Source organism: Talpa europaea (genome assembly GCF_964194135.1).
Source record: "Talpa europaea genome assembly, chromosome: 10".
NCBI lineage: Eukaryota > Metazoa > Chordata > Mammalia > Eulipotyphla > Talpidae > Talpa > Talpa europaea.
The window spans coordinates 62,053,297-62,067,135 of NC_140077.1; the positions used below are offsets into that span (position 1 = coordinate 62,053,297).

The following is a 13,839-nucleotide window of genomic DNA, read 5'->3' on the forward strand; positions in this document are numbered from 1 at the left end:
TTTGCATTCTAAAGAATACTCTTGTTGAAGCTAAGAAGTATAGTTATGGATGAAAATATTCTGGCAGGTTCTTCAAAACAAAACTCAAGGCATACAGACAATGGGGTAAACACCAAGCCAACCTACAATGGTCTGTGTCCTGAAGCACAGTCAGCAGACACCCCCTGACTCTTGGGGACCACTGTTTTAAATGGTGGGACCTCTCGCTGGTTTATCAGTTTCTTAGACCTCTTGTAATAACATTTTTCTTTTGTGTTTCATTTTGGCGACTCCTGGATTTTGAAGCCTAATTCTTGCCAATCAGAGATTTGTTTGTGACAGTGAACCTAAAATGTTAAAAGAAGGAAGGAAGGGAGGAAAAGAAGAAATGCAGCCTTATTCAACTGAAAGTGTTCTACACAGGGGTCTAATCCAATGCTTGTCTCACAGTTTACAGCTCTTTCTTGTACATTCTGAATTGGATGAAGTTAACAGTATTGAAAGAAAAGTACATTTACTATATAGGAGAAGACAACATCTTCAAAAATAACAACTGCTAACTCTTCAAGGTTTGCTGAATATCTTTTGGTTAACCTTAATCACTCAGGTTTTTAAAAACCATGTAAAGTTGCATTATACCAAAACAATGATTTTATGCAATAACAGGACTTTATAATTATGTCCAATGCTTTATTATCAGATTGCCTAACATATACTGTAGTAGCTATTGAGCCTTTTACAACTAAGCAAGCACTGTCAATTTTCTATTCTGGAACAGGAAAGAACTTGGATACAGCATACCTATAAACTTAGCACTTACTATTCTCACTGCCTAAAATACTCTGCCCTGAAACCAACATGGTTTGCTCGACTTGTTTTTTCGTTGTTTCAGTTCCTACTCCCAAGTCACTTCATCCCACAGAGACCCAGCACTCCGTCCCCTCTTGCCCTGCTGCTGTCCCCACTCCATACTGCTTGTCACCATTTGGCATATTCTATATTCACTTGCTTATCTAATTATTTAGTGACTTTTCACACTAAAATGTAAGCTCTGAAGGAACGGGGTTTAGTTTTGTTCTTGACAGTATTTGGTGCATAGAAGGAGCAAGATTTACTTGTCGAGTAAGTAAATGAGTGGCTGGAAAAGAAGATACTAAAATCTATTCATCCTCACAACCTTGGGAAGGATAAGGACACATCGTTTAGCACACTGACAAAAAGGCTACAGAAAGAGATCTTCGGGCTTTGATTTGGCCCAAACTAAGCATAGAAAAAGAAGGCAGCCCATATATTTTCTTTTATGTGCCTCCACCTGGCCAAGCTATCAGCAAATAATCCAGACTTGCTCCCTGCTCTGATGTATTCACAAGGCTCCAACAACCTGCTCCAGGGAGCAGAGACCGCACTATCTTGGTTGTAGTAAGATCTGACCTTTCTTGATTCAGAACTTTGAGAAATACACTTGCGTAAGGCCAACATATATTGAGTAACATACATTACCTCAGAGGAGGCACAGAAGCATTGATGGGGTTGCACAAATATTCCAGGTCACCCTGGGTCACTCAGGTTCCCTAGCAGGGAGGAACAGACAGGGTGTCCTAGAGGGATATAGGGACCTCACTGCCCTAGGAGTAGGACAGCATTTCCCTCTGAATCAGAACTGAACTGCTGACACCCTGGCTCTTACCTAGGTGCACAACCAGAGCCTCTTAATCTCTCTTTAGTTTTAATTTCCTCATCCATGTCACACGAGAATGCTGCACTCCCAAGTTCTCCACCTCTACTCCGACTTCCTAGAAATCCCTCCTCTTCTAACCCCTACTGCCACCATTTTACAGATAATGAAACTGAGGCCCACTGGAAAGACATGTTCACTCAAAGAAACCCAGCTGGTTAAATGCAGAGACAGCAATAGAATTCAGGATCACTGCTTTTTTCAATTATGGACTCAAATATAATTTTTAGGCCCCTCCATCTTAACCTTCTTGATTTCAAAAGTCTTTCTGATCACTGGATCCCTCTGGTGGGAAAAAATATCCCATAAACCATTTAAGTAAGTGGAGATATCAAATTCTACCATTGGATAGGAAAGAAGACACACAAGAAAACAGTCAAAACATGGAAACTCAATCTCAGTTAGGATTATGCTCTGGGACTCTGCCACCAGCTCTTATTGAAACTACTAACTACAACCAGTGAGAACAACAATGTTATCTTCAATGAAACAAGTAAAATCTGCATTTATGGCTATATTAAATATAACCAATAATGCATTAATTAAGTCAGTCATGATAAATTCTGTGGCCAGACTGAATTACATGAGCTGCATGAAAATGCCAGTAACTTGCACTCCAGGTTTTGAGAAAATGTGTTTTACAATTGACCTCACTATAGTTTCAACTTTCTGGCAAGACTAATGCCACTCTTCCTTTGTCTTCCTGAGTCTTCCAACCCTTCTTTTGCTAATATAGCTTCCATTTATTTTCTCCACATTATTTTACTTTATTCTTATGTTATTCCCTTAGGTGAGGTTGAACAGTATAGACATTATCTTGACTATCTGTTAAAGGATTACTAAATAAGGAGAAAGCTTGTACTCCATGGTACTCATCCATGCCTTCCATCTAAGCAACTAACACAGAGCTGGTATGTGTTGCCTGTCAGCATGCAGCATTATTCTTACCATGGTAGCCCATACTCCCTAATTGCAGTCATTAATAAAGGAATTCCTCTATAAATAACATCAAAGATTATTTTTGTGAGCAGAATTTTGAAATGACATTCATAAAACAGATATACGGCAAATGGGCAGACTCCAGAAAGAATTTTTAACAGGACTTACAGAAAGCCTTTCCTGTTGGCCTCAGTCTATCTACAAAACTGGCATAATGATTATGCTTTTCATGACAACTTGAGAGTCTGTAAAAAACTAACAAATACTTTAGAAGCATATTTTTAGCATATTGCACAGCAGTAATTGTCACAAAAATGATGATGATGACAGCTAATATATATTGAGCATTTACTCCTTCATGTAACAACTCTATGAGGCAGGAACAATTTTTATTCTCAAATAGATGAGGAAACTGAGGCACAGAAAGGCAAAGTAAACTTGTCCAAAGTTCCAAGGCTAGTAGTCTACTTCTTCCATCAGTAGGAGATGCCATGAATATGGGTATGTGGGAGGCTTGCTTTCTTTCTCTAAGAGGTGGTTTTGCTGTTTTAATAAGGACAACCCAACATACCATTCTGAAGTCCTCTTCAAACTTGAAAGCCCCACCTCCCGTGGCGCAGAGAGTGGTGTGCAGGCTGGAGAAGTTCTTCTCACTGCCCATCTGAATGAACCTGTGCATAGCACAGCTGGGGAAGCGGATGAAGTGCAGGTTCCCTTTGCGCCCACACATGGTCAAGTTTTTCAGTTCCAGGTGGACATCTCGAATCCCAGTTTTCCCATAAGCAGTATTAGAAGTCAAATACTTCCTAATGCTCTTCAGGTTTTCCACCTCCTCTTGCTCCTCTTCAGCTGTAATGTCCTTTGGTTCAAAGTAAACCAGTTTAACCAACGTTCCACCGATATCCATGCCAAACCACGGGAAGGCTGGGGACAGAAAGACAGAGTACCATGAAATCTACACATCCAAAGAAACACTTGATTTCTAAATATTCAGCAGCATCACACCCACAGGTGCATTTAGTATTCAACTGACCTGAATTCAACTATCTGTGCCTAAAAAACACAGGCAAAGAGAAACTCAAAATTTAAATGGTGTCCATGATTCCACCCCCACTCCTTGCAATTACAATCTGCCTCAGGGGCCTCCCTGGTGGCGCAAGGGGTTAAGACACAACCTGTCCACAAGCTGTCCACAACCACTGTAGCATAAGTTCAATGCCCAGCCAGGGAGCTACCCACATGGTGCAACAGACCTCTCCTGTCTCGCCCGTTGCTCCCCTCAGCAGTGTATCTCAGTCAATCCACCTGTTCTGCTCCCCACTCTGTCTCTGGTGAATCCTCTCACCCCCCCTCCGCACTTCTGGCCTGTACCCCAATTCTTGTATGCATAAATAAATAAATAAATCTTTAAAAAAAAATATGCCTCAGCCTTGAGCATCGAGAAGCAGGGCCTGCGTTCCCTAAGTCGACTCATGTGTTTCCCAGGGTTCGAGAATCTCACCACACTGGCTACAATTCCAATAATTAAAGAAACATTTTGCATATGCCTTCACCCCCAAATGTCATCAGAACCTCAGCCAAAGACACAGTAATCTGTTCCAACACCAGAAGATGCTAGATGCACCAAGAGACAGTGTGTGGTCTACAATCTACATAAGCCTTTGGGGCCCAATGATTGTTTTTACAGCATTCAATTTGTGCTTTCACAAGCTGACTTATAAGATGTGGCCCCACTTTTCTACAGAAAAATAGGAAGGAGAAAGGTAGAAAAAACCGGCTAGAGGAGAGGATCACTGCAGAAGATGATCTCCGTGGTGGCAGAATTCTAAGAATAGTTACATCTTCTTTCTTCATTAAGCAGAGAACCTCTCCACCTCAAATGGCCCACTTACAAGTCCTCAGGGCAACTGGCCTATTAAAATTGCTTTTAACATTCTAATCTCTGGTCTCCTCTCCTACAAATTTTGTTTCGTTTTGTTTTTTTAAAGAATGGACGTTACAGGGCCTCCCTGGTGGCGCAGCGATTTAGCGCTGGGCTGCGAAGCTGCCCACAGCCTCTGCAGCACTGGTTCGATCCCTGGCCACCGGCAAGGGTCCCACATGAGGTGCAGACCTCTCCTGCCACCTGCTGCTCCCCTCAGCAGTGTATTTCGTCAGTCTGCCTGTTCTGCTCCCTGTTCTGGCTCTGGTGAATTCTCTCACCCTCCCGTGCTTCTGACTGTACCCAGTGCTTGTATAAATAAATAATCTTTAATAAAAAAAAAAAAGAATGGATGTTACAATTTTCATATTGAATTTGTCATTTACACGCCTATATAACTTTGGGTTACATTTTTATTCTTCCATATGTACATATGCTTCATTCACCCTCCACCAGCAATACTCCTACTCTACTAGATATTTACCCAAAAAGTATGAAAACCCTAATACAAAAAGACACGTACTTCCTTCTTCATAACAGTACTGTCTACAATCACCAAGTGCCACAGATCCAAACTAAGTGCCCATCAACTGATGTCTGGATCAAGAAATTGTGGAATGTATACTCGATAAAATGCTACTGAGGTTCTCACTTAAATCAGGTACAGGATTTGGGCCATGAGTATTTTTATTAAAAGTTCTCCAGCAGTTCTAATCTGCAGCTTTGGGATTACTAGATTAGAAGAACTGTGGTCACTGACAGAAAAGCCTGCAAATAAACACAGCTTCTGAGCAGGTCTGTGATACAAAGGCACACCTCCACATTTACTATATATTAACTATCCCTATATACATTATAACACACATATATTTAATCTGCTGGAGATGCTTACCCATGACAAAATGAACCTCATCACAATTATTATTTTTTTTTTTTTAATACAAGTACTGGGTACAGTCAGATGTGCAGGAGGTTGAGAGAATTCACCAGAGCCAGAGCGGGGAACAGAACAAGCAGAATGACGAAATACACTGCTGAGGGGAGCAGCGCGCACGGCAGGAAAGGTCTGTCGCGCCATGTGGGACCCTCACTGGTGGCCAGGAAATGAACGGGCACTGCAGAGGCTGCGGGCAGCTTCGCAGCCCAGCGCTCAACTGCTGCGCCACCAGGGGAGGCCCCACAATTACTTTAATTGTCATCAAGAGAACAGGCTGTGCTACCTGAACAGGCGGACATCATTTGGAGGCAATCTGGAAAGTTAATACTGCACCAAAAATTTTCCTGGTGAAGACAGAGCAAACCCAAAAAGGAATCTAAAATTTGGGATCTCCCTTGACATCTACCTCAGCAAACCATGGGCTGAATCTGAAACTGTAATATTAAAACTGAGTTTAAAGACTCAGAGAGATAAACAGGCTTATTTCATAAAGTTTATTTTATCCAGCCCTACAAAACATCCACACAGGCCCTTGTCAATTGTGCATATTACACCTAGAAATTACATTGCCAGGAACATAAGAACACAAGTTATTTTTCCTAGGCAGCCCTACTCCTTAGCTCTCTATATCAGCATGTCAGGGGAGGTAGAGAAAGGGGGTGCTTATCAGGAAGCCAACCCTTATGCAGAATCTTCTTTCCTGTGCTTCACTGTTGTCATTTAACTTTGAGCCAAGACAGTTGTTCCATATTTAGTAGATAGTAACTCAAATAGCTTGGAAAAGTCAATTCCAAACCCCTTTAAAGATTAAGATTAACAAATTGATCCACTGATAAGACCAAGTTTAACAAACATCTTATTATTTTTGCATAATTTTACATAGCAATCCCACAGTCCAGTGTAGGCTGGGAAGCTTGCTTGCTTGTTCTCACAGGAGACAATAGCAAACTGGAAATAGTCCGTCTCTATTTGTCAACTCATCTCACAGATGACATTTCTTGGTCCATGCTTGCTGTCAGCAGGGCCCACAGTGGATAACAGATAAAGCCCAAAGCCAGGATTCAGAACTAACTCCACAAGCGCAGTCAGTAGCAGTCAGTGCAATGCCCTCCACTTCTGAATCTCAATTCTCTTATCCATGAAAGGAAAAGACTGCAGCAGAATGGTCTCCAATTCCCTTCCTACCACAAACTTTTAATGCACAATTTAAGAAATTAAAGAAAAAAATCACAACCACCCCATAGAGCTTGACCAGAGTCCTAGTTTTCAACTCCACTGAAACCCCAAGGCACATCAATAAGCACCAGGATCTCAGTCAGCACTGCACCTGAAATCCATTCTTATGAGAGTAAGGAAGACACCTTCTACTGGACAGGCTGGGGGGCAGGGATTCTGAAACAGTGCTTAGACAACCACTTTGGAAAGACTCTGGCAACATCTATTAAAATTAACAGTACACAAACACTTTTAACACAGTCAAACACCATCCCTGGATTTTATTAAAAAGTGCCAGTATTCTAAGACAGGTATAAGAATGGTTATTGCAGGGCCTCCCTGATGGCGCAGGTGGTTGAGCGCCGCACTGTGAAGCTGTCCGCATCCTCTGCAGTGCCGGTTTGATCCCGGCCAGCCGGAGAGAATCCCACATGGCGCAGCAGACCTCTCCTGGCTCACCCGCTGCTCCCCTCAGCAGTGTATTTCAGTCAATCTGCCTGTTCTGTTCCCCGCTCTGTCTCTGGTGAATTTTCTCACCCTCTCACCCATCTGGCCTGTACCCCAGTTCTTGTATAAATAAATAAATCTTTAAAAAAAAAAAAAAAAGAATGGTTATTGCAGCACCCTTTAGGGTGACTAAATTAAAGCAAACTATAAACAAAGTATATGCCCTTTAGTATATGACTTCTAAGCCATAGAATATTAGTTAGCTGTTAAAAAGAATGAATGAGATTTATACCAATTGCCTGGAGAGACAGCCCATCCCCAACCTACTGTGAAAAGAGCCTACATAAAGATATACAGGTCGTCCCCCTCCCCACTAGGTTGTTAATATTTTTAGGGGCTGGCAGGATGAAACTTTACCGGCAGAGGCTAGAGATGTGGGGAGAAAGGATGAAGAAAACACTACACTTACAATGTTCAGTACATGCAGAAGTTTAAAAATAAGAATTCAGTAATAATGGAAAATAGCAGACATCTCAGCACAGAATGGACAGAACAAGCTGTTTGAAACCCAGAAAATAATCTAGTTCTGTACCAGAAAACCAGCACTCACCCAGATGCAGCTGTTACTGGCACTCTGGGATAAAGAGTCCCCACATGGCCTTATCTTTGGATGGATATTGGTAACAACAGGCAACTGAAGAAAGTCTCACTTGTTCAACTGCAAAAGGGGACACCTACACATATCAAAAATGTTCTTCTTGTTCGTTTTCCAGTCATTTCAAAGGTTTTGTTGGCAACTCAACAAAAACAATGCTCAAAAGTATAGTTTTGAGGGCCTCCCCGGTGGCGCAGCGGTTGAGCGCTGGGTTGCGAAGCTGCCCGCGGCCTCTGCGGCGCCGGTTTGATCCCCGGCTGCTCCCCGGCCACCGGAGGAGGGTCCCACATGGCGCACAGACCTCTCCTGCCGCCCGCTGCTCCCCTCAGCAGTGTACTTCGGTCCTTCTGCCTGTTCTGCTCCCCACTCTGGCTCTGGTGAATTCTCTCGCCCTACCGCGCTTCTGACTGTACCCAGTGCATGTATAAACAAAACAAACAAATAAATAAATAAATAAAAACATGCCTCTATAAAAAAAAAAAGTATAGTTTTGAAAATTCAGTTGAATATTGCATTAGCAGTTTTTGTTAAAATGAAAGGAAATAAGAATTGAATAATGTAATAGTTTAAATGGCAATAGAAACTGCCTTCACCGAATGTTGCCTCAATAAAAAATACAATTTTAAAAAACCATAGAGGTATAGCATTAAAAAAAACTTGCTCTTCCATTCACATTTAAATGTTTTACAGGACACACTCATGCTGTAAATATACAGTTTTATTCACCTTCCTGATATCAAAGTATACCCAAACCAGCACTTCCCATATATACAAGCTCTGGACAGGAAGGAAGAACATCAGAATGTAACTACCATTCATAACTCATGTCTTCTCTAATCCAGGATACCCAGATGCTTTGATAAATTCAGCTGAAATGCAGAGAAGAAAAGTCTATGTTTGTCAGCCGACTGCTGGTTCTAGATACATAATGTTGGCATTCTCCCTTTACTCCTCCTTCCTAAATCAGGTATCACTTTTTTTTTATTATTATTTTCTAGAATATTCACCAAGGATGTTCAACAGGAGACTAGACTCAAACTGACAAGCAGACTTCCACAAACAAGTAAATTGGATCTACTCACTCAAAATAGTTTCTGTTAAAAAAAAAAAAAAAAAGGCCCAAAATGGAGTCATGTAAGCCAAGACTTAATGTCTAACAAAAATGCAGTTTTGATCTCTCATAAAAGCAAAATTTTAAACCAATCAGTATGCAATTTCCTGCTAAGCAGTGGTGAGTTATCTGTATGATAAGATGACCTCTCCCTTCCCCTAAAGGAAAGTGGTTTTCCCCTAAAGGAAAGTGGTTTTTCCTAAAATAATCTCTTTCCTTGTCCTTCTTTATGACTATAAAAACCTTCCATTTTGTATGACTCCTTGTAACACCTTTACACTTGCTATTAGATAGGTTGCTGCCAACATGAATCCCTTATATTAAAGTTAATTTCAAACCGTTTGGATCAATTTTGCTTTATCACACTACCATAGTGAGGTGTATATAAACTAGAAACCAATGTTCATAGAACAAGCTGATACCAGTAAGTAGTTGACTTTGGGGCCATCTTTTCTCAGCATATTCTGAATAAAGAAAACATTCCTTAAGGAAATGCATGCATGTGTATAGCAAGTGACATATACAAAGATGGTCACTGCAGCATTTGTCATAACTGGTAACAATCTAGATGCCCACCAATGTACAAATAAAATATGATATACTTAAATGGTAATGATGGAATACTATATATCTAAGAGATTCATACATCTGGGTCTCCCTGGTGGTGCAGGCAGTTGAGCACAGCTGCGCTGTGAAGCTGTCTGCAGCCTCTGCAGCATGGTTCAATCCCCGGCCAGCCAGGGAGCAACCCACATGGCACAGAAGATCTCTCCTGTCTCGCCCGCTGCTCCCCTCAGCAGTGTATTTCAGTCAGTCTGCCTGTTCTGTTCCCTGTTCTGTCTCTGGTAAATCCTCTCACCCTACCGCACATCTGGCCTATACCCTGGTTCTTGTATGCATGAATAAATCAATCTTTTTTAAAAAAAAGAGTCATACATCTCAAGATGGATACAGCTCAAAAACAAGGCTGAAGGAAATTGCTTTAATGGTGAGAAGGAAGGTAAAGGTCATCACTTCCAGGCCAGAGCATTTAGCTCTGGTCATAAGACCCTCCTGAGCTTTCCCATAGGGACTGGAAGTAGTCCAGATGTGACTGATCTCTCCCCCTAAGTGCTGGAGTGAAAATGCAGCTAATCCACAATGCACAATTATTGGTGGAGGAAAAGAATAGAAAACTTAAAGGAGGCATCACAAGACTCACACAAGGAGGTGGGTAATAGAAGGGATTAACATAGCCATTAATGCAACTATAGAAACTAAGATCCTTAGGGGCCAACACCTAGATCACAAGACCCAGGCAGGTATCAGACTGCTGTAGGGGGTGTCAGGAGAACAGATCTGAAGGTGGAGATATAGAGATTGAGGGCCATTGTAGAAACCTGGGCCCTTTTAAATTCTACATAGTTTAATCAAAGTCAACAAACAAACAAACCACTCTCAGGAGTGAGCCCCTACCAAAGAGAAGTCTGTATCCTAAAATCTCTGCACTGGCATGGGGCAACAGTCCTTCTGTCCACCTGTGCCTATGCAGGTGCTTCTTTTCACCAACTCTGTCCCTCCACAGGGCAGCAGCCTTCCTGCCTGTTGGTGACCTGTCCCTGCCGGGCTTCTCTTCACTGACCTCCCTCAGCAGAGGCAGCTCTCCTCAAGGCCGCCCGCCTGCAACCATGCAGGCCTCTCTCAGCAAACCTGTCCCTTTAGGGCAGTTTTTCTGGCTGCTTGTGTCTATGCAAGTGTCCTTTATTCTTCTGTCCTTCTCCCTAATAAACCTGCCCTCTAAATATAACTACTGTCTGTCTCGTGGAGAAACTCGCCTGGGAAACTCGCCACATGCTGCTGGAAGGGAAGCTCTGGTGAAATCTTTCCCAGAGTAAACCCAAGGACCCCGCACTCCAAACCCACTGACTCCAAAAATGACATCACTATCATGTATCTTAACTCGGAAGGCAGAGAATACACCTAAAAAATTAGCATATCTAGTGGAAAAGGTTCAAAGTCAAATGTTTCTATTGGCTATTGATGGACGTGATGGAGGACAAGAATAGAAAGACTGGAAAGGAGGCCTCACAAGACTAAAACCCGACTCACACAAGGAGGTGGGGGTCGAGGGGAATAACATGACCAGTAAACCCAGCTGTAGAGGTTGAGCCCTTAGGCTCCAGCTCCTTATCACAAGGCATGAGACCCTAGGATCAGATGCCATAGAGAATGGAGCACAGACCTGAGGGTAAAGATATGGAGATTGGGCCCACCCTGGAATCTCTGGTCCCTTTCTGGTTTTGCCTGTTACCCAACATCAGCAACAAGCAGGCCACTCCACGGGAGTGACCCCTCCCAAAGAGAAGTCTGTATCAGTTAAATCTCTGCACTGGCATGGGGCAGCAGTCCTTCTGCCTGTGACTATGCAGGTGCTTCTTTTCACAAACTCTGTCCCTCTACAGGGCAGCAGCTTCCTGCCTGCCCATGACCAGTCCATGCCCGGCTTCTCCTCACTGACCTCCCACAGCGGAGGCAGCTCTCCTCAAGGCCACCCGCCTGCAATCATGCAGGCCTCTCTCAGCAAACCTATCTCTTTCCCTTTCCCTAATAAACTTGTTCTTTAAATATAACTAATGTCTCTGTCTCGTGGAGAAACTCGCCTGGGGAGCTCGCTGCTGCAGCCAAAACGGGAGCTCTGGTGAAACCTTTCCTAGAGTGAACGCAAGGACCCCGCAACTCCAAAAGCTATATCAGATGCATTTTAAAAAGTGTAACTTTTCTGAAAGAGAGAGGGATTGCTGCGGTCAGAAAATAACTGACTAGTTTACAAACCAAAAAGGAAAGGAAATACAGTTCATCAAGTCAGACTTGCAGCATTGGAAAAACAGCTGCTTCTCTTCCCCAGCAGATGAAGGATAAATCCAGGAGACAGCTTTTGGGTGAAAAAGGTCACTCAGCACCTAGTTTTGGGGTGAGGCGCAAATGAAGAGAATGGCTACCATACCTGTTAGGGGGAAAGGATGTCCTGAGCTAATCCCATACAGGCTTTGTGGACCCCACCCCCACTCCAGACTAAAGCCATCAGGACATTGGGAAAGACAAATCCCATCACCACCAATGGGAAGGTGGCTGGGACCTGAGGGTGGAGTTGGGCAGCCAGGTTGGATATAAAAACCAAACACGTGGGCCTTGGGGGTCTTGCTATCACTCGCCTCCTGGCTTCACCGCTCCTGGCTTGCGGCCAGCTCTCAGAGCGCCATTTTGGGATTCCTGATCAGCGGATCGGGTAGGACTCATTTAAAACTTTGTCTCCCACTTTTCTCCCTGAGCTGTACATTTCCTCATTTCCCCTTCCCTTGTAAATAAACCTTGTATTAACCTTTTGCGTGTGCCTGCAGTAGAGCATTGATAGGTCCTTTTAAGTGCGCGGGTGAGGACCCACAGTCAGGCACCCCGTTTTGTATCGGGGTTGCTCTACAACATACCCACTCTTAACACTTTAACAGGGTTAAGAATCTCAAAGATGCAGTTAAAGTTGTGGCTTTTCAGCAATACTTTCAATTAGAATTGCTCAAGGTAAGAGAGATTAAAGGTCTCTGGGAAGTATCCTGAATTAAGCCATTAAAGAAAGGCTGGAAGGCAAAACACAAAGGCACACAGTAATTATAAATGTGCCAAGAACTGAGCGCTTGACTACAGGCACATGAACATACCTGGAGTTCAGTAGATAAGAAATGCATTTCCTTTGAAAAGAGTTGTACTGCCAAAGTCTGAACCTATAAAGGCTGGGAAAACTATTTAAGACCTAAAAGAACCCTTGTGTCCCCACCCCTATCAAGTCAGGAAGAAACTGAGAGAGCTGCTCTGTCCCTTGGAAGGGCACAAGACAATTCATGGCAGATGTGATCAAGGAGGCTGCTGGAAGAGCCCAGGAGTGAACTGGGTGATGGACTGGGGAGGTCCTCCTGTTAGGGGGAAAAGGATGCCCTAAAGCTAATTCCATACAGGCTTTGTGGACTCCACCCCCACTCCAGACCAAAGCCAAAGACACTGGGACAGACAAATCCCATCACCACCAAAGGGAAGGTTGCTGGAACCTGAGGGTGGGGTTAAGCAGTCAGGTTTGGTATAAAACCAGACACATGGGCTTTTGGGGGGGGGGGGGGTTCCTTTTTTGGCTCTCCGCCAGCTCGCAGCGCTCAGCCAGCTCTTGGAGTACCTTTGGGTTTCCAGGTCGGGTAGGACGCATTAAAGACTTTATTTCCCTATTTTCTCCCTGAGTTGTACATTTCTTCATTTCCCTTTCCCTTGTAAATAAACCTTTTATTAACCTTTTGTGTGTGCCTGTAGTGGAGTATAAATAAGTCCCTTTCAAGCGCGCGGGTGAGGACCCACAGCCAGGCAACCATTTTATATCAGGGTTGCTCCGTAACACTCCAAGAGAGAAGAATCAGGACCCTGGAGATAGTTTCTGCACCTACTGTAACAGGGTGTTCCCCAGGAAACACCTGTTCCCCACCTGGGGCAGGGAAGCTGGAACTACCCCTTTTCCTGGGGAACACCCTCTTACACTACAAGGCAGGGAACCTGAGGGATTTCAGATTGCTTCAGTGTTTTAGAATGTGGACCAGTAGAATGGATGTCGCCCATTCATCACCCCCTTTCTGAACAGAAGTACATGTTGAGTTTTCCAACCTTTGTTTCACCATTATATATTAATGTATGTGGAAGCCATTTTAAATCAAACAGACTCCACCTTGTCTCTACAACGGTGAGCGTTCCATGGGAGCTGCTGAGTGCAACGTGACTCAGCAATCCCTTTTCTCATTATCCGAGACTATGAAAGAAATGTCAGTGGAGATCATCTACAGACTATTACAAAAGACTCCACAACACTCTCTTCTGTTTGAAGGGCCTTGTC

At 43.3% G+C, this 13,839-nt stretch overlaps 1 protein-coding gene across 2 annotated transcripts in view; it reads right to left on the minus strand.

Moving 5' to 3' along the window:
• PANK1 (pantothenate kinase 1) overlaps positions 1-13,839 on the minus strand; it is a gene marked incomplete at its 5' end in the record, with an annotated part of 65,802 nt that overhangs the window by 21,621 nt on the left and 30,342 nt on the right. For both annotated transcript variants that reach the window (XM_084244744.1, XM_084244745.1), the window contains one exon: positions 3,225-3,577. In XM_084244744.1, the coding sequence (XP_084100870.1) occupies positions 3,225-3,577 (353 nt within the window). The remainder of the gene's footprint in view (positions 1-3,224; positions 3,578-13,839) is intronic.